We start from the raw sequence: 26,734 nt of genomic DNA on the forward strand, positions 1-26,734 counted from the left end.
TGCAACTTAACACTATCAAGCAACACAGACTAACACCTATCATGTTACTAATTATTTGTAGTAATCTGTTGATGAGTGATGGAATAGACAGCTAATCTCTTTTGTGGAAAAATCTAGCTGTGAGTGAGAATAACCTAATTACACCAAGCAATCGCACAAACTTTCTGCCTTTCAAGCACAGGAAACAAGTACCAATCTATGACCCACCACTAGTAACTCACCACTTCTTATTAGGCTTAAAACTTTAGGGCTGTCATCATAAACATTGGTACAATCAAGGAGTGTTTCTGAGATGCAGGAGCAGAGGTGAAAAATGGATTGTGGGAAGCCACATCTCCATTCCCCACTGGCAAGTAAAAGAGATGAGATGGGTGGAAGAGACAGAGAGATTAAAGTAACTGAGTGTGCATGTATATAGTGCATGCATGCATGTATGGTGTGTGTGCATGTATATAGTGCATACATGCATGTACGGTGTGTGTGCATGTCCATGTGTGTAAATGAGTATTATATACAGGATCAGATATTAGTGATAAACTACATTGGAGTCATTCTCTTCGGGTAGTTAAGGCTTTTGAAGGAAAGCATAAATTCCACAACATCTTGGTCACTATTTTCTGTTAATCTGAAGTTTAGATAAAAAGCTTTTATTTTTACCTTCAAGAGATAATAACTCCGAAGAATCTGGTTGTGTTTCTCCTGTTGGATCAGCATTCTGGATCAGTGCCAATACTTGGTCAATCTTTGACTGTAGTAACATTGTTTAAGGAAAAATAAAGGAAATAGAGATTTTCAAAGTTAGAATGTAACATATAAACAGACATTTACATGAAGTACAAAATATAAAAAGGCTTTGTAAGGTTTGTGCTGTGTCTACTTCACAACACTGTTCAAGGACAAATAAATGAAAGAGAAATTTTAAAGTTAGACAATAACATTCAAACAGACAAAATGTTTTATAAGGTTTGTGTTGCATCTACTGCACAAGTACAATAACTGATTCTAGATATAACAAAATTTCTGGCTCCAATTATAAACTACTCTTATATTCCTCAGAAGATCCATCAGGCTGAGCAAAATCGCAGTCATGGCAGATACCAGTATCATGCAAATTGGCACCTGTGCCAATGCTATGCAAATGGCACCCATGCCAGTTGCACATAAAAGCACCCATTACACTCTTGGAGTGGTTGGCATTAGGAAGGGCATCCAGCTGTAGAAAACTATGCCAAATCAGACTGGAGTCTGGCGCAGCCTTCCAGCATACTAGCCCAGTCAAACTGTCCAACTCATGCCAGCATGGACAATGGATGTTAAATGATGATGACGATGATGATGATAGCAATATATATATATATATCATCATCATCATCATCATCATAATTGTAGAAACCAAGCCAAAGCTGACACTGGAGCTTGACATAGTCCTGTGGCTCGTTGGATCCAGTGAAACAATCCAACCCATGCCAACCCCTGTTAAATGATGATACTGATAATTTAGAGATAAAAACGAAAAGAAATTCACCTCATCCACTTCTACTTCTTCCGGAAGAGTTTCCATAACTTTCACATCGACTTCTTCATTGAACTGAACACCTTTTTTCTCTTTCACTGAAGTTGAAAAAAAGACAACACAAACATGAGACGAAATACTGTGATGTCAACCACCACAACATGTTAGCTCTAATGATACAGTTCTAAGCATGTTGATACATTATATATATATATGAATGATACAGCATTGAATTGATGAAAGCCAGATGGCAGAGTGGATAGAGCAAAGGAGAACTGAGAAGTTAAGAGATTCTTAAAATGTCACTTGCATGATTTTGTGTCAAAGTATTTAGTTCTCCATGACAGTCCACTGATGTACTATAGGGTGGCGTAACTCACCACAGTAAGTAGATACTACAGGATGATACAGTTCACCTAACTCTGTTTTACTTTAAGAATTAAAATTGTAACTCTAGCAATAGGATTTAGAAATTTGATAAAATAAAAGCTTTTCCCACCATCCAAGCTACTGACATAGATAAAAGGGATAAATATATAAATGGACGTACTCTCTTCTGGTTCAGCTGTTAGATTAGAAGTAACAAAGTTGGCAGGAAACAGCCCCTCTCCTCTGTGACTGAAACCTTTCCACCAGTTTGGATCCCTATAAAAACAAGGAAACATAAGATATGTAAAACACAAACTCATAAATTTTAAATAACTTTTAACACAAAGCTACATAATTTGAAGGAGGCAACAGTTGGTTATATTAATCTCAGAACTTGAGTTACTTAATTTTAGTGACCTCATATATCCCTTTATACTCTGAATTTAAATCATAGCTTATATAGCTTTGTCTCTCAAATGTTGTAGAGTTGATAAAAACCAGCTTTACATCCTTTAGTTCAAAAGAACATCTAAGTTGTGACAGCAGAAGGCAGACGGGGCTGCATTAGCTTCGTACTCATCTGCAACTGAGCATACTAAATCAGCATAAAATAAAGTACCTTGTTCAAAGATACTATGTGTTACCTGATCCAGGAGTTGAACCCACAACCTTATGATTGTGAGCCCAACGCCTTAACCATTTAACGACATTCTAATGAGGGGACAAATAAGGTAAAAAGAGAATAAGGAAAATTAGACTTACGTATCATCTTGTACACTAATGATTTCACCAGCTTTAAAGTTAAGTTCATTATCTTCTGCTGCTTCAAAATCATATAGAGCTCTCACCTGTATCAGGAAGGGAGACAGAAAGAAATCTTAGTTATCGATTATTGGTGATTAGCAAACAACATAATGTAAAGTGATGTCAGTTGACCAAGCAAAATATCATAGTAAAACTGACATGTAGATAGATGTTAGTTGTCTGAGGTGACATGCAGATGACATGTTAATCCTCCAAAATGACATGCAGACAAATGCCAGTTGTCCAAGGTGACATGTAGGCATATCTCAGTTGTCTAAGGTCATATGCAACTGTGTCTTAGCTGTCCAAAATGACATGTAAACATGTCTTAATTGTCCAAGGTGACGTATAGACATAGGTTGGTTGCCCCAGCAGTGTTGCAATATGATAAAATTATTTAAGTAAAAACTAGAGCTGACAGATTTTGTTAATTTCCACCCCTACAAAACTAATAAAATACAACTAAATCCATAATAATAGATGTAAAATTCTGTTTGTCTAGGACCCCTGTATCTCAGTCTATATTTGCTCTCCATAGACATATTATACTCTTTTGAAATCAGGATGATCCCAGAATTGAAAATTTGCCCTTCAGTTGGTTCTTGAACATTCAACATTGGGATCAGGTCTAGATGAGGATTTTTTATATGCTAACAAGTACTGGGGTTGATGTAAAATTTCAGGCATTGTGTCTATAGTAGAAAGGATTATTATTATTGTTGTTGTTACACTATTTATACACACTTTTACTGCACTACTTTCACCATTAAAGTTAAGGCGCAAACTCCAGGGTAACAGACCACTCACTGGCCTAAATGAACTATTGATCTCTACATTTGTATTGAGTACTTATTCTCGAGATCATTACTTAACAATGGACATATATATCATAGTCAGACAGACAAGATGTAAAACACAGCAACGTCATAAAGATCAACTAACTAAAACAGTCAACAGGCTAGACAAACATGGTAACTTCTACATATTAAATTTGGCTTTTAAATGGCACAAGCAACCTTTGAACTTAGTATCTGGTGTGTTATTTTTCTAACAACTACTTGATTAAATCTGGAGAACAAAAAATGAAAAATTGAGAGACAAAGAAGGAAAAGAAAGTGTGGACAGTTAGAGACAGAGGGAAATGTAAAGGCGAGACTGAATAAATATTTATTTTCAAACACACAAAATCAAACACAAAATTTACATACTTTGCGATACTCTTTGCTTTTGGGCAAAGTATTACTGCTGCTAAGGGCAGGGGAAGCTGATGGGTATAACGAACCACCAGTTTTGGATTTTTCAGCTTCTTGTAATGATAAAGCAATGGCTGAAAAATATAAAACATATGAAAATCAATTAATTGAAAAAGAAAATTGATTAATGAATTTACTCAAATTAGTATAACATCATAATTATGATGAAACAAAACCACAAAACAAAACCTGAAAAATAATTTCTATTAAAAGATACAAGGCCTGAAATTAGGTGGGAAGTATATAGTCTATTATATTGAACTCAACATTGGACTAGAACTTTGTGAGTCAGGAAGGATGGAAAGCCAAGTCAACCTTAGAAGGACCCTTAGTAGTACCCTGTTGTTCGTATACACTGACATTGCACATCCAGTGGAGCATCACTTGCATATAAATATGTTTACACAGATTCATTGGACATGCACACAACCACATATACACACATGCATACATGTTTTTCAATGCTACCATAGGTTAGACAAATAATTATTGAGGCATTATTTTACAGCCAGATAATCTTTTTGCTAACCCTTAAGGACATATAAAACTTCCCTATATGCCAAAACTCCGTCTATTAAGATATTCAAACAATGAGACAACATAAAGAAATGTTAACCTTTTGCTATATCATCTTCTTCCTGTTGTGTTTGAACAGCATCAGGATTTGAAATAAGTGTTGGTGTTTTCTTTGGCTGTTAAAGAAAAAGAAGAAAAAAATGATTATCTAAACATGCATCTAAGGATTAGGAATATAAAACTCATAATTGTAACTTGTCAAGTTTCAGTTTTAAAATCAAATTTTAAACTTCTTTGTAATGAATATGCTTGTGAAGTGAACTGTTTAACTACACAGACATCCCTATGTATTTAATGTGTATGTGTGTTTATATTTTAATTCTAAGATAATGATACACTTTGTCCTGTCAGATGAGTGTAATGTTGAAGGAAACTCAGAACAGCTCAATGAGTGAATATATTACAGCTATGATATAAAAATACACACAACCTCTATCTTAAATATATGTATTCAATAACTGACATAAAACTAACATCTATTACACTGAAATATCAGTAACGAGCAAACATAACACTGTGTGGTTTCTGATTACATCTGCAGGTCACATGATATGTTGTTGTTTGCTCTTTGTTTTTGGTCACATGATGCACTGTACCTATTTGTTCCTTCCATTCTCTTTGGCGTCCCTGAATACACACCTTAGACCTAAGTTAACACAATAGGACAAAGTTTTACGATTTACATTTTAGTAGTTTTACATTTGATTTTTGTTTTTAAGGATGAGTGAGAGGACATAAAAATTAGCCTATGAACTGTTGCTGGGAGTGTTATGAATGCCTTTCTAACCACCAACTAAAATAAGGGTGACAGAGGTGTTTTTAGATGAGCTGAAGACTGAGCCTTGCTAAAGGACACAATATCTGAGACTCCCTTCGGTCATGACTGATCATGGCAATGTACCTAGAAAGTTACCCTCCCAGGCACAAGTCCGGGCAAGGTTGTTTATGGAAGACCAGCAGTCACCCATGCATACCAGTCTCCCCTCTCCATGCCACCATTGTTATCCAAGGGAAAGGCAAAGGGGCCGATACAGCTTGGTACCTGTGACGTCGCAACTCATTTCTACAGCTGAGTGAACTGGAGCAACGTGAAATAAAGTGTCTTGCTCAAGAACACAACACGCAGCCCGGTCCGGGATTCAAACTCACAACCTCACAATCGTAAGCTCGACGCTCTAACCACTGAGCCATGCACCTTCACAAGGACAACATAATAGTGACAGAAAAGTTTGAGTATGATTTACTCATGACCAAATAGACTACATCGTACTTTGGTACTTTAGTTTATAATATCAAAGTAACCAATATCTAGGCTGTAAAGTATCAATTTCCAGAGTTATGTGGAAAAAACATTAAACAGAAGCTTTGAACTTGTTCAATGAAATATGTAAGCAAATGAATAATGGAAGCTTGACACAAATCAGAAAAATGCAGTTGTAAAGCTCAAATGTTTGATATCACATCTAATTTTAAATCTCATAAAAACCAGTTTTCAATGAAATAAATAAGTCATGGCTGCTTAACCTTTTAACAGTTACATGTGATCTTTATAATTTAAGCAGTTGACAATAAAATATAGTGATGAGATATTATACACAAGAAATGTATAAACAAGATTCTTCCTCTTCAGTTATATAATCAGGGAAAATAATTCACCAATATTAAACAAAATTAACAAATAAAAAAAATTTTCTCTACACATGCAAGAATTTGATTAAGAAATTTCTTACACAACCACATAGTTCAGTCCCACTACACAGTCCTAAGACAAAAATATTCTGCTAAAGGCCTTTGAGTGGATTTGATATATGGAAACTGAAAGAAGCTTGTTGTATATATATATTTTGTAATCTTTCTGTAAAATCAGCAGCACAGCGTGCATAACAAAGCTTCCCCTTTGAATTACAGGAAGAAACCATATGATGGGCTTCCACATAGTTTCCATCAATCCCAGTTTCACTCAGAAGGCTTAAGTCAATCTGAGGCTATGGTAAAAGACACTTGCCCAAGTTGCCACTTAGCAGGATTGAACCTGGAAACTTGTGATTGAGAAATAAACTTCTTAACCAACTGACTATTTAAAATAAAATTGCACAAGTTATTTCAAAAAGGAAACATTAAGGAAAATTAATGCTTACCACTGTATCTGGATCGGAGAAGTCATGTCCCTCTTTTTTTAAGTTTTCATACAGCGATGGCATCAAGCTGGAGAGAATTATCAAAATAATAAAGTTTCAATAAATTTATGTAATTAAAAAAAAAAACAAGACAGGCCTTACAATTGCCTGATATTCATCAAAGACGGAGACACAACTTATTAATGATTGGAGACAAAACAAGGAAAAAGAAAATTCAAATACAACAATAACTGTTTCAGCATTTATGGCACTTCCTAAAAGCAGAAGTAGGTTTCATTCAGTTCACCACAAGCTTACCTGTCACTCTGCAGCCCACAATAACTTTATAGAAAATGCATATTGAAGTGCACAGAAGATACAATAAAGACATTGGCATACTGTCAGCAACAGAAAGGGCTTTAGAAATATCAGCACACTAGAATATCTGGCAAAACCAGCAGCTATGAATTGAAGACAATAGACTGCACTGATGGCCTGCTGGATACAATAGTTTAGCTATGTTTCTTAGAGAATGGATACAATTATTGCTGAATCTGGGCCTAATGAAAGTATATATTTACTGTAGCATAAATGGTATAAAAATATATTTTTTTAAAAAGCAGCTTCTGTTGGCAACAAAATATTTTCTTCCCATACAAAAGATGTATACAAAATGTAATGGAGTGTGGTACTCAATGCAGAAGATTGGGAAGACAAAGAAGAAAAGAATGCTCCTGTCTGCAGCATCAACCTCCACTCTGGAACCCAACTGATATAAAAAAGCACAAACATTTCCTTCAAGATTATCAGCAGAAAACATCAGCAAGACAGTGCATCTCCCCACAGAAATAGTAGCCAAATCCCTCCGATTATACCTTATTATCTTGAAATAAAACACAATGGATAATGCAGTGCTGGACATAAAAACGGCAGAGCGACCAAAGGTTGGAACATTTTGGGTCAGAATTACCCAGTTGGGCTAATAACAGCTACTGCCAGCGATAACCATAGAAAATGGAGTCACAAGGGATGAAAATTAAGAACAGAGAAACCCAAATTAGAAATTAAGAATATTAATTTGACTTACTTTAGAGCTGGTTCATCTTTGAATTCTGGCATCTCTGCCCATCGTTTTATCAACAACTTCAGCTTCTGTGCTACTTTTGGGTGAGCCTGAAAACAAAAGAAACAAACATTTTATTTCAGACAAGATGAAATATATATATATTTCAGATTCTCTTAATAAGAAGAAGGGATGTTGATGAAAACTTCTTCAATATTGTTCGTTTCCAAAATTGTTTACAATTTTTGCCTGTGTGTGTTTATGTTCAACAGATGGTTGTGTGTGTTACAAATGTACAAAACAGATATTTAGAGTATTTTTAGCTTATGCTAGAAATAAAACAAAGTAATCTTTTGGTTTAATATCACAACCTCCATTTTACTTTAAACATTAAAGGATGCATGCTAATTTTGCTGAGAGGTCGCTTAAAAATGCAGAATTGCAAAACTAGAGCTCCACTAATTAAGTCTGTCCTGACTGTCTCTTTTGCAACTACAAGTAAAATCTTTACTCATACACAAACAGTTTAAAAAATAATGCAGAAACAATATGTCCTCATTGCTACAGTACAGACAATACAGTCATTATGGTGTGTGATTTAGTAAATCATTTCCGAGATATGGCCTTCTCCTGTTATTTCAATCAGCTCACATCAAGTCACTTGTCTCTCTAAGTAAAACTGACAACAGATACTCATAGATGCTAACAACAATAATAAAAGAATTATATTGCTATTTGATGAACAATAACATCATTGGTTACAAGTTACCAACGAGCCAATCACTGATTCACTGCATTTCTGATAGTGAGAGTGATAAAGCATTGTTTGGCAAAACAAATATTACACAAGATATTTTATTTGAAATACTTTTTTTTTTTGTTCTTGATGCCACATCTTTCATTGATGCATATTGACAAAAGATTTAGATACATATATATTCTGCAATGGTTTTTCCAATTCACTCCAAGGCTACAGTAGATGGCATTTGCCCAAGGTGCCAAACAGTGATATATTTAGTCATCTTACAGATTGAAATAATTATATACTGCTAAAGAAATTTTTCTATACGATTTTTGTTACCATATTTGAAAAGGTATCTCCAGCCAAACCTATTTTCCCATGCTTTGTCAAGACTTATGACATTTCTCATTCACAATATCATGACGAGTCAAAAACTGTTTGTATCACGTAAAGCAAACTTCAGTTAAAGGAAGAACTGAAGACAATAGACAATGTTTAGTGTTAGAAATGTGACTCAAGTAATTCTAAAGACCTTGCTTTTGGTAATCTGATATTTTTGCAAGACAAGTGAAATTCTTAAAACAAAGCAAGTCATTTAGTACCTACAGCAGCTAGTAATCTTATTGAGTAATGTTCAACGAAAGACTTACTTTTTGTCCAATAAAATTGCGACATTCTGACACGAAATCTCTGGAGCAAATTTCCAAATGAAATGGTCGACCACAGTTATTTACACAAGCATCCAGAAGCTGGAAATAGAAACAAAAATAAAGAGATGAAAAACTGCAGGTATCTTTAAGATGATATAGACTTTAATCCTTAAGGGCTGATTTCTTAAAAAAATGTGTTGTTTTTTTTATTTATTGAGGTTCAGATTTTTCTTTTTTTCTTTTACATAATTTTAATTTATAAACTTTATTCTTTTTGAATTTCATGAAAATAGTTGCATCTTCTAGAGTGAAGAAGTATCTGTAGATTCCGTTTCATTTTTTTAGAGTAGAAGCTTCAGTAGGCTTAGTTACCAAGTGTAAATGTCTACAGTAGCTTTGGGTTGACCCCAGCCATACGAGGGAAATTAGGTAGGTGGAAACTGTACAGAAACTCAAAGGGAGCATTACTGTTCTTTGATGATAGACTTAATTTGTTGGTCACTAGAAAGGGAAGTGGCTTTATGCCAGAAGTTGAGAGACTAAAATTTGGTACAGAGACAAGAACAGGTGTCTTGCTACAGAGGAGATATATAGCTACCTCATGTTATATCAGGGTGGGTGGGATTGACTGGAAAGAGAAATAAGGATGGTAGTGACAAAGTGTCTGGGAATACTTTCAGGATAAGAGAAAGTGAGTATGAGAGAGAATATGGATTAGAAAAGATGGGTAGGTAAGATTACAAGAGTATACAGAGTGTGACAGATGATTAGAGATGGGTACAAAGGTGAGGTGAATAGGGAACAAGGTTGGAGGTAGTTGATCCAGGAGACAACCCAGGCCATGTTTCAGTATTATGATGACTTCACCAGCAAAGCATAGTCTCCCAGATAGAGTCTGGATTAGTTGAACATAGTCTAGTCTACCACTATATTAGTTAAACCAACAACATCATTACTCTAGTATAAAAGATAGATTCGCTGGATCAAGGTGTCATGTATTAAATGTAGAAACTTTGACTCACGGTTAAACTTTGCATTGTCACAAAAGGAACTTTATGATTCATCCGTTTCACAATAGCACGAAGACAATCTTTGGGCCTGAAAAATATTAAAATACGATACAAAGACATAAAACGATAATTCTGGCATCAACATTTTTAGAGAACGATTCTACAACTGAACAAAGAAAGTCTGTATTTTCCAAAAATTTACCAAAAATTTAGAGTGGAAGCAAACACAATGGTATACATAATAAATTGGAATCATCTTCATGGTGATATTCTTATCATTGCTATCATTTTCTGACTGTTTTTCATACTTGTATAGCTTGAATGAGTCATTTCCAACACATCTCCCGAGCAGCCTTTTGCCATCTCTTTTGTGAAGTTTAACCTACTGAGATCAGCCTTCATTACTTCTTCCTTGGTCTTCTTTAACAAGTTCCTTCCTCTTGGATCACTAGGAACTTCTTTACTCAGACTACAGCAACCTCTCATAGTAGCATTTCTGTGCCTTTTACTTTTCGGTGTCAGTGAAGGTGAGTATTTCAGTGATATTATATACACTTTTCACAATCTGATTCATGCAGTCACACTGCTTTGTTATAAAAAATACTTCTCATCCTCACAATATAGAACATTGGAAAGTCGATAGTGATACTAGACAATGAATAGAAAGCCCGGTGGTTTGTAATGTGTACTGCATGAGTCCTTGATGAAGATGCTCAACTCTCAATGGCTGAATTTATCTTGCTTTAAGTAGCTACTCCAAATAGTATAGTTCATAGCTGAGAAGAGTGGAAATGATGAATATTTTGTTGGATTGTAGCACCAAGTTCAACTCTGTCTCACCAAAAAGCTACCTACAATACACCAACATCCAATCTGGATATACTTCCCACTTACTTAACACTATGGAATTCACAGATAGACAATAGCTTCATAAAGCTGTGAAACTGGTGAGACTTAATAGCTGGTTAAATCTAATCACAAAGCTCCAATATGATCAGATTTAGCTATTTAGTTCAATATAAAAATACACATTTCCTAAGCCTCTGGAGGCCATCTTAAAGGTTGGTGTTTATCTGCAGTTGCATAACAAAAAGATGACTGCAATTCCCACTCCATTACAGAAAGTAGGTTAGCTCGGGGAAATACTCTCAGATAATCATAAAGCCGTTCCTACTGAAGTGTAGCTGAGAAAATATAAAATTAAAGTTAACTGCTGGCAGAGGATTTAAGCACAAGTTCTACAGGTTGCAGCACAATACTATAATTTAAAGACCATTAGTGTTCTATCAAGTTATCCTCTACTATCATTTGTACAAACTTATTTAGTCATGCTTATATCATAATTTTTAATATTTCTTTGGGGTTGAAGCTGTCTATAGAGGTCTAGTTATATCAACAGTTTCATAATACTTATTTAAAATACAATGTGAATGGTACACTTAAAATGTTATCAAGTATAACACCACAAGCTGGTTTTTGGATGCATTTAACCAAGTCCATTTTGTTGCAAGTATTTGGACCTGGTCTCCAGTCTGAGGATAACCCAATATATCACTCCACTAATACAGTAACCCATAAGTTGTAGTTACTTATTCCTATGCCCTCCTCCTATCAGTTACATAATAATGCCATAGATTCTACCCTTTTCTTCATGATAAAAGTATAAAAGTGATTATCACAGCAAAATGGTAATTTTAATTCTAAACAATCATGCCTCATATAAACAATTCGATGCAGCATGGAATTTTGTCAGTGAACAGGTTATGGGTTCAAAGCAACGAAAATATTTTGACAAATTCAATTTAAATGTTGAAGTGAATCTAGTGGTTTTTGTGTGTTTTTAAATGGCTTATAAACATCTTCCATGCTGCAATTGTTTTTGTTTCAGCACATGATCTCAGATCAAGTCACTAACTATGCAAGTACATCTCCGTAACATGTCTTATATGTATAATTTTTATTTTGAAAATTCACTCAGTACAAGTGATAATCATTCATCAGAAATCTATGAGCTGCTAAAAGTGTCAGCCAAATATCCCTCAAATTATATCCTACAATCTTAAAAAGGGAGAGAACATATTAGATAATGTAATCCTTAAATAGATTAGATAACGTTAACTTAAATAGACGAGATACTCAAATCCAGAATGCATTTGATCATAGGTATACTCAATCAGATTGACCTAGGGCAATGATGGTGAATCTCTTTAGACTGGCACAATGAAATTTTAATTTAATTATTGGAGTATCACTTACATGTATTTTAGCTTTAGGTAAATATTTATAGATTGTCTTTTTTAGAACTTGATATTGCAGGAGATTGTTTTTATTTTTCAAATTTCATCATTGCTTGCTCCTCCTTGATACCCTCTAATCTCTCTCTATCACTCTCCACTTTCATCTATTCACTCTACCAAGCTACCTGTGTTGAGGTCATTGAACTTGTCTGACCCTCTCACGTTTCTGATGCTAACCTTCTCTCCTACACACTGAATTAGGCCACCTGTGTAACAAGGGTCTCCCCCACCACCAGACTGTACTCAATATCCTCAAACATCACCCTTTCTGCAGTACCAATCATCATTCCCTTTTCCCAGGTCACTCATTTTATCCCCACTCTCTCCTCCTCGCCCTTACCCACACTTTAGTCACCCTATTTCTATCACCATTCATTTCTATTCCATTCATCCATCAGACTCGTTTTCTTCTGTTATCCTAATCTGCTGTTCACTTGCTTGATCACACTGCCTTCAGTGAACTGACGCAGCAAGAACTCTGAGGTCTTGAGGAGCAGAGGGACCCTCACAAGTGTTTCAGTAGAGTACACCTTGCAAAGGGGTTGGTGTTAGGAAGGGCATCCAACTGTAAAAACTAAGCCAAAAAACAAAATGTACAATTGAGATGCGGTCCTCTGACATGTCTAGGAAGGTAGTAACTCTGAAGAAGAACTCCCTTAGGTCATGATGACCAATCCAATGCATGCCATCATAGAAAATGGATGTAAAATGATGATTGTATGTCAGCATGTTACCTAAAAACCTGAAGCGTGTTACTGGAGACACAAGTCGCAGGTTTGTCATTAACGATGTCGAGTAAAACAACAACAGCAATGATATTAGACTTTGACAAGTCATTTGGTGTCACTGCTTTATTAGCAACTGAACAACACACATGTCAATCTACAACACAATCTAAACATCTCAAAATGACCTTTCATAATCACCCACCTCCTACATCTTTTACAAAGCCAAAAGGCTGTATGATTTTTTTATGACCTGAAAATACTTCAGTCCTTAATAGTTTGCTCAACATTGCACATGTGTATGCACATCGGTCAGTGAACCAACTTAAAATATACACAGACACACACACATAATTATACAGAACTATCTTAAGACAGCAAAAATAATAATATATAGCCCGCATGCAGACACACAGCACAAACACATTCCATACTGACACAACATAGATTGGTGCAATGCACACACACACACACACACACACACTTGTACAATACACACAAAAGCATGGACTGGTACCATACACATACAAACACAAACAATACGGACAGCATCCCTGCCTCCTTACATACATAAATCAATCATAGTCAACTTCCACACAAACACAAAAATTAAACAAACATGCTGTAAGCATTATGGAGCAGAAGAGATGCATGCTTGTAGGCAACAGAATCTGTGAAAGAGTTTAGTTGCCAGTTGTGGTTTCACTTTAACCAACATAGCATCAGGCTATAAGGAGGGTGCAGCTTTTCCATTTATTTGAGCAGGATAGACAAATGATGATGATGATGACAAGGAAAGCAAAATCTATTCTTTGTTTCACAACTGAACAATCAGCAATAAGACCACAGATCAGTCAGTTCTGAGAAAGAGAGAAGGAAGTGGGGGAATCAACCCCAGTATTTGACTGGGACTTTATTGACCTGATAGGGGAAAGACAAAGTTGAACTCGGCAAGATTTGAACGGAAAATATTAAGAGATGGAACAATTCCTGCAAAACAAAATAATGATTCTGCCAATTGGTTGCCTTTGTTAACAGTAAGAAGGGAAATTATCAAGATGTGAAAGAAAAAAAAAATTCATTCATTCAAATAAACCATTTAACCCAAATGTAGAAAAATGATTTTACATAAACACAAAGTCAGAAGAGAGGCGTAAAGTTGATTTACTTGACCACAGTAAAAGCACATGGAAAAGTGCCCATGCAGCCAGCATGTAAATGCATGCACCCAGCACACTGTAAAGTGGTTGGCATTAGAAAGGGCATCCAGCCATAGAAACCATGTCAAATCAGACTGGAGTCTGGTGCAGCCCCTCAGCTTGCCAGCTCTGGTCAAACCTTCTAACCCATGCCAGCATGGACAACAGACATTAAATGATGATACTGACAATACTTCACTGGTACTTATCAACCCTGGGTAAAGCTGACCTTGTTGGAAATGGATGTCAATCTGTATGTGGATACTTTTAAAATACATTCAGATGAAGTGTACAAAAAGAAGAAAAAAAAAAGCAAACAAAAACAAACTGCAACACGTGAAGTCAAAAAAAAAAAAAAAAAAAAAAAAAAAGAACCTGTGAATAGAGAATAGAGAATAGAAATACTTACCCATTGGGAGTCCGACTGACTTTGTCACAGATGTCCATAATAAGACCCCAGTCTTCAGTTGTACGCATTTCATTGGTGGCTTTTTCTGAAATACAAAAATGTCAAATCAATAAATCATTTCTTTTTTAAGGTACAACAAAGATATGGAAAAATTGCTATCAAATTATTTAAAACAAGCACTAAAAAAGTGGGGTGTGTAGACACTATTTCCATCTTGATGTACACCCACCTTTAGCATGTCTTTTTTATAATCCTTAACGCTTTTGATGCCAATTTGACTGAGACCAATCTCTGATTTTATGAGACAAGACCATCTACACTAAAGTGTTCCTATATAAATTAACACCTTCCATCCTATTTTCATGTAGGAACAGTTTTTTGTTTTATGTAGTGACCAGGGTCACTACATATGTTCCAATTAAATATAGCCATTAATGACAAGCCAATAATGAGATTTGTTTAAAAGGATTTCACATCATGAAGGTCATCCTGCCATAAAACACTGCCTTCAAAAGTCCCATCCAATCCATGACAGCATATGAAAACAGATGTAAAAATGGTGATGCTAATGATAAGTGTAATTGTACTGTAGCGTAGATCTATTGTAGCTATACAGTGATAAGTACTGGGAAACAACATAATAATAGATAAAATCTGAACTCGTGGCTTTATGAGTAATAGCCTTATATTTTAATCATTTATCCATTGGCATGCACCAATGTGATTATCTGCATGGTTCCCCAACCTACTAAAAATAGAAACCAAATCTCACTCAAAACAGATCTTTCCATTTTCAATAGGAAAATTACACATGGTCCTACATACTCCTAAAAAGATGGTATAGTCATGACTAGAAAATCTTTAATCATAGATCTGCTCAATCAGAACTTCTAAACAACAGCAACCTCTTGGCCGTTGAATCGCATAGTACAGTACCTTAACATCAGGGCAGCTTTTGCAATTATGGAAGGAATTTTAGAATTTAAACAGTCATTATTAATGCCAAAAATTAACCATGCGAGTAAACCACGGTCTTCAGACTAGGGAGGACAATAACTCTAGATAAGAACAGACTCAGATAGTGAAAGACTGTATAACCCACGTGAGTAAAGAAAGTGGATGAGGATATTTATTAATTCAACACAAATTCCTCCTGTTTATTAATGTTTTGTCAGTTTTTAGTAAAAACAAAAACAAACAACTTTTTTACATTTATGTATTTGTTTTGCATGATTCCTAATCTGAAATCGTGTGTTGAAACATATTACTATATTTGAGGATGATCATATTTTTGCCAATTAACCACATGCACGATATATCCATTCTTTACTTCAACTTTATTATTATTATTATTATTATTATTATTATTATTATTATTTTAGTGTCCTTTGTGTGAAATCTTTCGTCACACATCCTGTGACCGCTTTAGTGACTCTCTAAGCTGTGTGTCTCCTCCAGGACAGGAGGAAACAAGTGTGATGGGGAGTCTCTAAAGAGGTCACAGGCTGAGTAAAGAAAGATTTCGGACAAAGGGCACAAAAATAAGAATAATAAAGTGGAATTGAAGACCAAGTTCATAGTGTGTGTGTGTGTGTGTGTGTGTATGTGTGTGTGCGTGTGTGTGTGTGTGTGGTTAATTGGCAAAAATATGACCATCCCCAAATATAACAATAAAAAACGTTTTAATTAAAAATAATTAACTAAGTCTATTTGAAAGTTAAACAATTAGTAACTTTATAGGCTAAAGACTAAAAACTCTTCTATAGGTCACTAAATTACTAGCAGATAAAAACAAAACCTAAGAGAGGAAAGAAAGAATAGATGTAAAAGAAAAACTATGTTAATCTAAAAATAAAAATAATAAAATACTTATTTTAAATTAAAAAAGAAGTTCAGCCCTATTTTCTCATCCCAAATGATTTACTGTAGAGAGTTTAGACTAAGCCTTGGGAGGGAAATGATATCATTACTTGGAATTGAGACTACAACCAAGATGACTAGTAGAATCAGGAATTCTTTACAAAGTACAAGCAAACATTCCATAGTTTTTCCTTTTTTCTTTTATGTTTATCTTTTTCTATCTATGACTTTCTTTAGGAGTCTGTAGTATAAAACTCCTAATAACTACTGTCTTATAAAGACAGAACGCAATCTTTTCTACTATAGGCACAGAGCCTGAAATTTTGGGGGAAAGGGCAAGTCAATTACATCAACCCCAGTACTCAACTGGTACTTAATTTATTGACCCCGAAAGGATGAAAGGCAAAGTTGACCTCAACAGAATTTGAACTCAGAACGTAGCAGCAGATGAAACACCGCTAAGCATTTCGCCTGGTGTGCTAATGATTCTGCCAGCTTGCTGTCTTAAAGACAGACCATAATGAATCAACAATGTCATTAGTAATACTAATGGAGAAATAAAAACTAATAATAACCTTTCAACTATAGGCATAGGGCCTGAAATTTTGTGGGTAGGGGCTAATTGATCACATCGGCCCCAGTGCTTAACTGGTACTTATTTTGTTGACCCTGAAAGGATGAAAGGCAAAGTCAACCTTAGCAGAATTTGAACTCAGAATGTAAAGATAGATGTAATGCCACTAACCATTTTTCCTAGCATGCTAACAATTCTGCCAGTTTGTTGCATTAATAATAATGGTTTCATATTTTGGCACAAGGCCAGCAATTGCGGGCGGGGGTGGAGTGTTGGGGTAAGTTACTTACATTGACCTCAGTGATCAACTGGTACTTGTTCTATCGGCCTCAAAAAGATGAATGGCAAAGTCAACCTTGGTGGACTTTGAACTTTAACTTTACTGGCTAATGATTCTGTCAGCTCACCGCTTTAATAATAATAGTAATAGTGGTTAGGTACAAAGCCAGTAATTTTGAGGCAAAGAGGTTAGGTTGATAACAATGACCCCTGTACACTTGACTGGTACTTTATTTCATTGACCACAGAGAAATGAAAAGTAAAACTGACCCTGGTAAGATTTGAACTGAGAATATTAAGAGCTGGAATAAATGTGACATAACATTTTTTTTTTACACTAATTATTCTGGCAACTTAAAAAAAAAAAATCTATCGTACAACAGGAGAATCCTTTGGGTGGAAAACAGAAAATAGGTTTATCTGTGACTAAGAAGCTAACGAAAGAGAGAAAAAGAAAGAAAGAAAAACTGTAGTCATTAGCCAACTTTTTAGAGGTGAGATACAGACTTAAATGGAAGACAGCAAAGTGATGCTGGGTAGAAGAATCTTAGAAAAGATATGATGGTAGGTAGAACAGGTGGATAGATTGGGGCATAGAACAGGTGGATAGATTGGGGCAAACAGGAAGGTTTTCAATGGAGAACGAGTAATGTTTGATAAACTGCTATGATTAATAAGAGAGAAAAGTAGAGGTTAGAGGGGGGTGAACTGGTAACTAATTAGGTGTGGCAATATGGTGTCTGAGGAGAGGGCTATCAGTGAATGAGAAATTGGCAATCAGGTAGATGGTATTCTTATATACAATGAACAGTATAGTGGTGAATTGATAGGTAATTGTTGGCTTCTATCTTTATATAGTAACAACAGTAGTTAAGGTTGGTTAAACAGGAGATTTGGAGTAGATGGAGGTGGCTAGTAGATTAATGTGAGGTGGGGATTAGAGAGATTAGTGAGAGGGATGAAAGTGAGAGGAATGAGAGAGAGAATGTGAAAGAGTATGAGAGAGGTAGATTGAGAGAAACAACTTTCTATTGAACAAAGTATGAAACAGATTCAGTTATCAAAATTGCATTGTTCCCATGCTGGAGGACAATTAATTATCAATATTTCATTCTATTTTAACTGTAAGTAGATAGCAAGACCTAGAAGAAGGAGATTTACCTGGTACATAATAGAGAGTCAGGTGGTGGGGTTCCTATATATTTCTCATACCCAACCAAAAAAAACAGCCTCTTTCGATTATTTTATGAAAGTTATCAAATATGTAGCGCTTCATCTATTTTCTTGGCCTTTTACCAGGATCTATCTGTTTTTCTTATCAAACAAATAGATCGTTTCATTCAGTGAAGGGTTAATTGATAATATCAATTAACTAGGTTGTCAGATATGTCTGATTTTGGATATTGCATCCATTTTTAGCTTCATATGCCCGAGTAAAATTTTAATGAATCAGAGAGCCAAAAATTGAATTCTAATTGATTTAAAAACACAACAATAATAATTGTGAGAGATACTTCTGAAAGCAAAAGCTCAGTATAAAATCTATCTTTCTAAAAACTATTATTTAGGTTCATGAATTGTATTTAATTATTAATTTTAATTTTGTCTCAAATTAGGAAGTTTGTTACATCCCAATTATAATTATAAACTATTATCTTAATGTCAGAGAACTTTAGGATAAAAATAAACAATAAAGTCAATTTTGTGGAAAATTTTGTCTAAGTCAAAAGAAAAAGGAAATAGAAAATAATAGATGCATTTAATTTTCATTTTAGTTTTTTTTTAATGGTTGTATAGTTAAGAAGTTCATTTCCCAACATGTGGTTTCTGGTTCAGTCTCACTGCATGCCACCTTAAATCTGTTGATTCAGCAAGACTGAATATTATATCAAATATTGAATCAAATCTTGCAGTTAAAAAAGCCAGGGAAGCTTATTTCATCAGCTGATTAGGTTTCTCATTGCTTTGTATAAAGTATGTTAGCTTGAGATTAACCATCATATTCAATTATACTTTTCATAAGCATATCTCTAAAATTTGTCAATTTTGCATCTAATATTTTTCTATAATGAAGAAAGAAAGAAAAAAAAAAAGGCAATTTTATGTTATGCTATTATCTTTACTGAAAACATTTAAATGACGATTTAAGGTCCCAAAAAACTTTGTAGACAAATGGTATAGCGACAGCAGTGGATTAGCAGAGATAATAATCTAGAACAATCTAACTTAAAGGAAATAGCATTGTCAAAACTTTGAAATTCTTGAGATAATAAGGTCATGATTGGTCAAACACTGGGTTAAACCATGTCAATTCACAAACCTTTTAAACTTTAAGAATTATCAAAGTTATAGATGAAAACAACAAATAAGGAATTGTCATGAGATTAGTTGAGATCCTATTAATCCTATCTTATTAGGATACTTTGGTATTTGAGGGAAGAGATAACAAACAGGGAATTGTCTTAAGACTAGTAGCATCTCTACAAATCACATTGAAAGACCAGTGTCAATTCAAAGCACAAAATGTCAAACAAAACATTTCAACTATTAATAAAATACATTAAAGTGAATTGTTATTGTACTCCAGGTCAGCTTTGATTGATTACCGTGAGCAGACAAATACCTACACATCAGAGTGACACATACATACACACAGAACAATAAGGACTCTAGTCTTGTGGGATACAAAACAAACCCATATTGCTGGTACCATGATAAAATGCACCCAGTACACCCTACAAAATGATTGGCAAATGAACTAAAAGCTTAGAATAAAGACAGATCCTTTAGTTTTGACAACCTTTCTAGCACTGGTGCTATGATAAAATACACTCAATACATTTAGCGAAATAGCTGGTGATAGGAAGGGCATCCAGCCATAGAAACTGAACCAAAAATGTTAGCAAAATATGGTCCTCCAAGTCCACATAAGAAATCTGAAATTGTGATGATTTATTCAGCCTATACAAGCACAGAAATCACACAGAAAATGATGATGGTGATGATGCTTGATTTTACAAATGAGGGAAAGAGAACTTAATATGTAAAGCAGAGTATATACAAACCCTTTTACTTCTGTAATAATTTCAGCTAATAAAAGATTACACACACACACACGCTTTCATCGTTTAAGTATCCTAAAGCAGGTGCAATGATGGATTAAATAGAATCTAAGTTGTATGACTGAGAACTGTTATAAGCCTTGTTCCAAATAACTGTCATTGCATTGTCGACCAACAGCTCCTCGTCATTCTCCACATGGTGACAGTAACTGCAATTAGTCAGATGCTTGTCATGGCGATACGTTGTGTGTGCACAATACACATTCTCAAAAGCCTGGTTTAGGATTATGTCTCTTCATTTTACCCTTCGCTAAAGCAGCATCACCACCATCCAGAGGAAGGAAATCCAAAAGAAGGAGATATGCAGATAAAGATTTGTGGATGACCTTTGTGGACTGTCAAATGATCCAACATCATCATTAGCTGCAGCAGCAGCAGACAAATAATAACAACAATAATAATAATAATAATAATAATAATGGTTTTAAATTTTGACGCAGGGCCAGCAATTTCAGGAGAGAGGTAAGGTCAATTTCATCAAACCCAGTGCTCAGCTGGTACTTGTTTTAACAATCCCAAGAGGATGAAAGGCAAAGATGACCTTAGTGGCATTTGAACTCAGAATGTAAAGAGACAAAATGTTACAAAACATTTTGCCTGCCATGCTAACAATTCTGCCAGTTCTCTGCCTTATATACTAATAATGATAAAGATTTCTAACAGTGGTATGAGGTCGGGTTTTCTGAGGGGAAGATATAAAGTTAATTAAATAAATTACCTGTCTATTTGTAACCTGCTTCTTTGTATCTGCCAAACAGATGATTAGTGTCCTTTGCATTGATGAGCACAGATAATGGGGTGAAATTTTAACTCAGAAAGTAATAAAATATTGTAAGGTCACTAATTAGTCCAGGTAATTGGCACTCTGCAAGTTCTACCTTCCATCATATTAATAATAACAGGTTCTAAATTAGGCACAAAGCCAAAAATTCAAAGTGCAGGAAACAGGTGTTTAATCTGACCCCAGTATATGACTGAATAATCTACTGACCCTTGCTGGATGGCAACCAAAGTTGACCTCATTGAGATTTGAACTCAAAACAAAGGTATGTGTGTAATTGTTAAACAACATTTTGTTTAGCATTCTACTGCTATATGTGCCATCCACCTCCCTAACAATAATTTCTAACACAGATAAAGGCTACATATATCCTGATCCATCAATAATAATAAAGCAATGTATGGTGCTTGTCCCTGATATAGTTAACAATAAGAGAGAGAGAGAGAGAGAGAGAAAGAGAGAGAAAGAGAAAGAGAGAGAGAGGGGGGGGGGGAGAGAATGGGACTTCATGTTACAGCTATTTTTAGTTTTTTAGTGAGGCTAGAACATTTCAGAATTTAAATCCAGTCAGGCTAAGTTTCCTTCTCTTTGACTCTTCTGGGTTCAATATATTAAATACAAATAATATACTCAGGGCTATTTAACGGACTATAGCATAACCCTTTCCGCTAACAAACAGTCTTGCATTGTAGCAAAAATAATAATAATTATTATTATTATTATTATGATGATCAACATTGTTCAAGACTAGCAAAAGGAAGTGAATGCTTGGCAAGTTATGAAAGCTTAACTGGAGGATCAATCATTTCAGATGATGTTAACTGAAACAGGTAGCATTCAAGCTGTAAAATCTATCTATAAAACTCTGTGTGTGTGTGTGTGTATGTATGTATGCATGCGTGTTTTTGTGATCAGTATTAGAACCCCATATGTACAAGTTTCATGCAGTCAGACTTATCAATCTTTCTGCACTCAGTGAATGGAAAGCAACAATAATGGTTTTAAAGCATTGTTTCTCAAAGTGGGCGCTACTGCCCTCCTTTTTCTTTCCGTTTACTTGCAGTCACAGTTATGATGTTTAGAATTATGTCAAAATTGGAACCATTGCTCACTACCATATCGTTTATAAATGATCAGAGTTATTTATGAATACACCAAGAGATACTTGACTGCAGACTTATCTAACCCATGTCAGAACAAATAAAAACAACAGACATTACAATTATAAAAGAAGTTAAATGCAAAAATATATATAAAAACAAGGAATTGTACCAAAAAAAAAGAAGAAAAAAAGAAAAGAAAAACATTCTAGTTGGAACTTAGTTTATATTATTTATTCTTTGATCCGAAAAAAAGAAACTATTTCCCTCTTTAAAGCTAGACTAAGAGAGACAAGACTGTTAAAGAAAGAGTCTGATTACATCAGCCACTCAATAGTTGAGATGAAGCCAACTTTGATATAATGATTCACAACAAAAATATTATGATAAGAAACCAATCAATTTTTTTCTTCTTTTCATTTTCTAGCTAGACTAATCCCCATTTATAGTAATTTTCCAACCAGTAACTCAACAGATTTGAAACTGAAATCAAAGTAAAATAATATTTATATAAAACCTATTTTATATTTTTATTTTAAGTTTCTCACTTCACATTCATCCTATCTCTAAACAAATCAAATAAACAATATGAATAAATCAAATCAGAAATAAAATATATCCACTATTACCCACATGCACTCGTGGGCACACACAGACACAGACTGTGTAAATTCTACAGAAGAGAAGTTGGGTGACTTCTTATGGCCAATTAAGTTGCTAGCCTGAGCAAGTAACATAGTTAATTAAGATACCAGATTAATAGATCAAAGTCTGAACCTAAATGTAAGCTTTAAACTGTGACTAAACATTAACCTAGTCACACTGTCTTTTCTCCTCCTAATAAATAGTTTTAGCTGTCTATTACAGATACAAGCCAGTCCATTCAGTGATGCATATCAACGAATGGATCGGAGTAGGCTTTTGACTCTTCCTGATATTAACAGGGGGAAAAAAAAATCATGTCAGCTCAACTAAGAGAGGGAGATGTCGGTTGAATAAGGAAATAGTGGCAGTACTTCAATTTTATAGCTTTTATTGAAGTTGTTTGAAGTAAGCTTCCAGTAAACTGTCTTCTGACCTGGTTTTAATAATAACCATTTATTTCACTTTACTTTAGTCACTGATGCTCTTGGGAACTGGACACAATCTCATTTCTCTCGTTCATATAAATCTGAAAGATTGCTTTGAACCACTGTGGCAAATTGGAAGAGCTGTTAGAGCACCACACTGATTGCCTTGCAATGTTTGCCCTGGCTCTTTGCATGCTGAGTTCAAATTTCACAGAGGAGGGAATGAATCCAATAAAACAAAACTCAAACCAAAGCTTGAAGTTGATTTAATAAACTAATCCTCTTGTGTCTGTGTTAGAAAGCATCATTGTTATAATTTTTTGTACAAGACAGATTTTGTCTTTTATCCTACCAAGGTTGGCAATACATCCATGACAGCAGTTGCCAATCAAACAAAAGCTTTGTTTTTAACTAATGTTATCCCATACTTATTGTAGGGTATGTTATCCTATGATTTAAGAAATGTCGAGTGGTCTCTTCTTTATGTGAAGAGGTAAGAAAACTACACTCATGATTCTGGTGGAGTTGGTGTAGGGTGAAATATCTTTAAAAAATTTGCTTTGGAATCTTTAACCCTTTAATATTTAAACTGGCCATATCTGGCCTCTTACACCTACTCTACAATATCATTCTAAATTTAACAGTTACACCATCAAAATCTCAAAGCTACAAGATAATACAGGATTAATTAAAGATGTGAAAAATTAAACATTACTTTTGACAGAGTAATATGAATGCTAAAGGGTTAATATAGGAATATATGAACAACATTAAATGAAGTTAAGCATTAAGTAAAATTTCTTTCTCTCTGCTGATCACATCAATCAATATTTTAGTTATTTTAAAAGTGTGATAAAGTAAACTGCCTGTCTGTCTGTCACCTGCTTCTTTGTATCTCTCAGATGGATGATTAGAATTATTTACATAAAGAAAGAATAAAAACAATAACTTTCTTGCCAGTCTCTCAGATCATTAGTGATATAATTGAAGTGAAGTAACCAAAATGAAAGGAAGCAAAACTAAGTTACAAACATAACTCACCAAGTGTGCTACATTCTACTCTATTCTTTATTACCCACTACACAGTCTATCAATTTTTCTTAAAACTTCTCTATTTATATTGTCAATTACACATTGCTCATTGTCACACAATTTGATAAATAAATAAATGGTATGGTTAATTCCAGTCTTAACTGCATTTACATTATTCTTAGAATAAAACAAGACAACTTTCCATACAGTATAAAAAATAAAAAAGAATTGTAGAAACAAAGCAATTCATTATAATGAGATTGCAAAAAAACAAACTGTAAACGCATTTTTGCTCTTTGGGCTTGTGCTAAAAATATGCTTGAGCAGAAAGAATTAGAATTTATTTATCAATTTATCAAACCTGAAGGTGTTCCAACTATGGCCATCCCATTCCATCTTTTTAGTGAAATCACAAGGATTTTTCTCAAAATTTTCAACCCCTACCATTGATAAGACAAAAGCATTCCTACTTGTTTTTATGGAATGTCTTTTTGTTTCTCCACCTTTCCAAGCATGACCACCCAACTTTTTTTTTAAATAGATTTTTCACAATAGGAGAAATGAAAGCATTGCAACCTTAACCCTGCCACTCGTGTTCTCATGCATGGTGGCATCGTTATTCTTCATTAATTATATTTATTATGTGAATTGTATTATATTGCAATAATACTGTTTTATCAAATTGTATTGAATTTTATTAATTTTGATTCCTATTGCTCACTAACAAACTGATTCATAATCTTTGAGTTAAAATTTGAATATGAAAAAAAAAGGATAGTCATAGAATGCTTTCATTCTTACTAATATGAAAATGTCTCTGAATCCATAAAAAGATCTTTAAAAAATTTTTTTTCAGTATGGTAATATTTGAAAAATTTGTAAAATACAAACAACCATCACGGCATGTTAGATGATGATGATGATGATGAACACTTCAATTAAAAAAAGACAAGATGTTCACAGTTGGAATGCTTTCATTCTTACAAGTGTTTGATAAACTGATAAATAATTTCTACTTCCTTATTGACCTAACCAATAAAATTTAGCATGTGAAAAAAAAAAAAAAAAAAAAAAAGTGTGTTTGTGTGTGGGGGGATCAGACTGATTTGTTTTGACTTCGTGAAATTTCTATTTTGGACCCAAAAGTGAATACAAATAAATGAATGTATAAACACAGAAAACTTTGTATTTAGTGCACACATTTGACATGGTTGTATGGTAATACACTGTTAAGACTACTGGACTTTCAATCATCACTTGGGTCTATACTTCAATTGATATTCTATACTGTCTGTATGATCGACTTTACAGGACTGTTATTTCTAAAACCATCTTTTTTTTTTTCACTGCAGCAAGAAATTTTGACTGCTAGAAGTTCAATTTTGTTTTGCGGTATTGAAATATTCATCATATTGAATTTCATTATAACCAGATTCATTTAGCATTGATTCATTAGGATTATGACCAGAGATTAAAAAAATTTCATTACACTGAGAAAATTCGTTATATTGGTATTTTCTCTAATGGAATTTCACCTGTACATACAGACACCGCATTCAACATTATAGCGTGGTAATATTACCATGTGATTATTTTGTTTCCTATGTGATGAACTGAACTTTTTGATCAATGAACTAACTATACAAATATTGATTTAAAACACTGCCTCTTCAAGTTAGATGTAAACAAAAATCATTACATCACATGCTTTAACCTTGATAATACAGTTGTTTCATGAAATTTCATGGAATTTCATGAAAAGAACAATAACAAAATATTTATAAATATTCCTTTTCATCAGAGAAAAAGAATTCCTTTACCTCTCTGCATTCTACATTCCAAAACAAAAACAGAATGCAAAGATTTTGAAACAATTGTAGTGAAATACAAGCTTATTGTCTTGCCATCTTGTTTACAAATATAACCAAAACATGCCCTTAAAATATTTGATTGGTTATATTTGAGCCAACATTTGATTTTGTGGATCATAAAATGAGAGAATGTGCTGAAAAGTTCTAGGCGATGTGCAAGAGAAAATACATGAGGAAGAGTTAATTATTATTTTATTCAACATATCCCCCCCCCCATTGCAGTGGTCCTTCAGTATTTCTAAGCTCTGTAAAAGAACTCAGAAGTTTGGACGTCCAGCCAGGCCTTTCGCAATACCCTTGAAGCCAGAACTTTTCAGC

At 34.3% G+C, this 26,734-nt stretch overlaps 1 protein-coding gene across 1 annotated transcript in view; it reads right to left on the reverse strand.

The window, feature by feature from the left end:
- Positions 1–26,734, reverse strand: part of LOC106869415 (signal transducing adapter molecule 2) — a 62,965-nt gene that overhangs the window by 6,027 nt on the left and 30,204 nt on the right. The window contains exons 2-12 of the mRNA XM_014915146.3: positions 14,728–14,812; positions 10,110–10,185; positions 9,088–9,186; positions 7,720–7,805; positions 6,654–6,720; positions 4,556–4,631; positions 3,895–4,013; positions 2,645–2,730; positions 2,064–2,158; positions 1,526–1,611; positions 658–748 (exon numbers count right to left, since the gene is read on the reverse strand). Coding sequence (XP_014770632.1) covers positions 658–748; positions 1,526–1,611; positions 2,064–2,158; positions 2,645–2,730; positions 3,895–4,013; positions 4,556–4,631; positions 6,654–6,720; positions 7,720–7,805; positions 9,088–9,186; positions 10,110–10,185; positions 14,728–14,812 — 966 coding nt within the window. The remainder of the gene's footprint in view (positions 1–657; positions 749–1,525; positions 1,612–2,063; positions 2,159–2,644; positions 2,731–3,894; positions 4,014–4,555; positions 4,632–6,653; positions 6,721–7,719; positions 7,806–9,087; positions 9,187–10,109; positions 10,186–14,727; positions 14,813–26,734) is intronic.

The sequence above is a fragment of the Octopus bimaculoides genome, chromosome 10 (assembly GCF_046866305.1).
Source record: "Octopus bimaculoides isolate indiv1 chromosome 10, ASM4686630v1, whole genome shotgun sequence".
In the NCBI taxonomy this organism is placed as follows: Eukaryota; Metazoa; Mollusca; class Cephalopoda; order Octopoda; family Octopodidae; genus Octopus; species Octopus bimaculoides.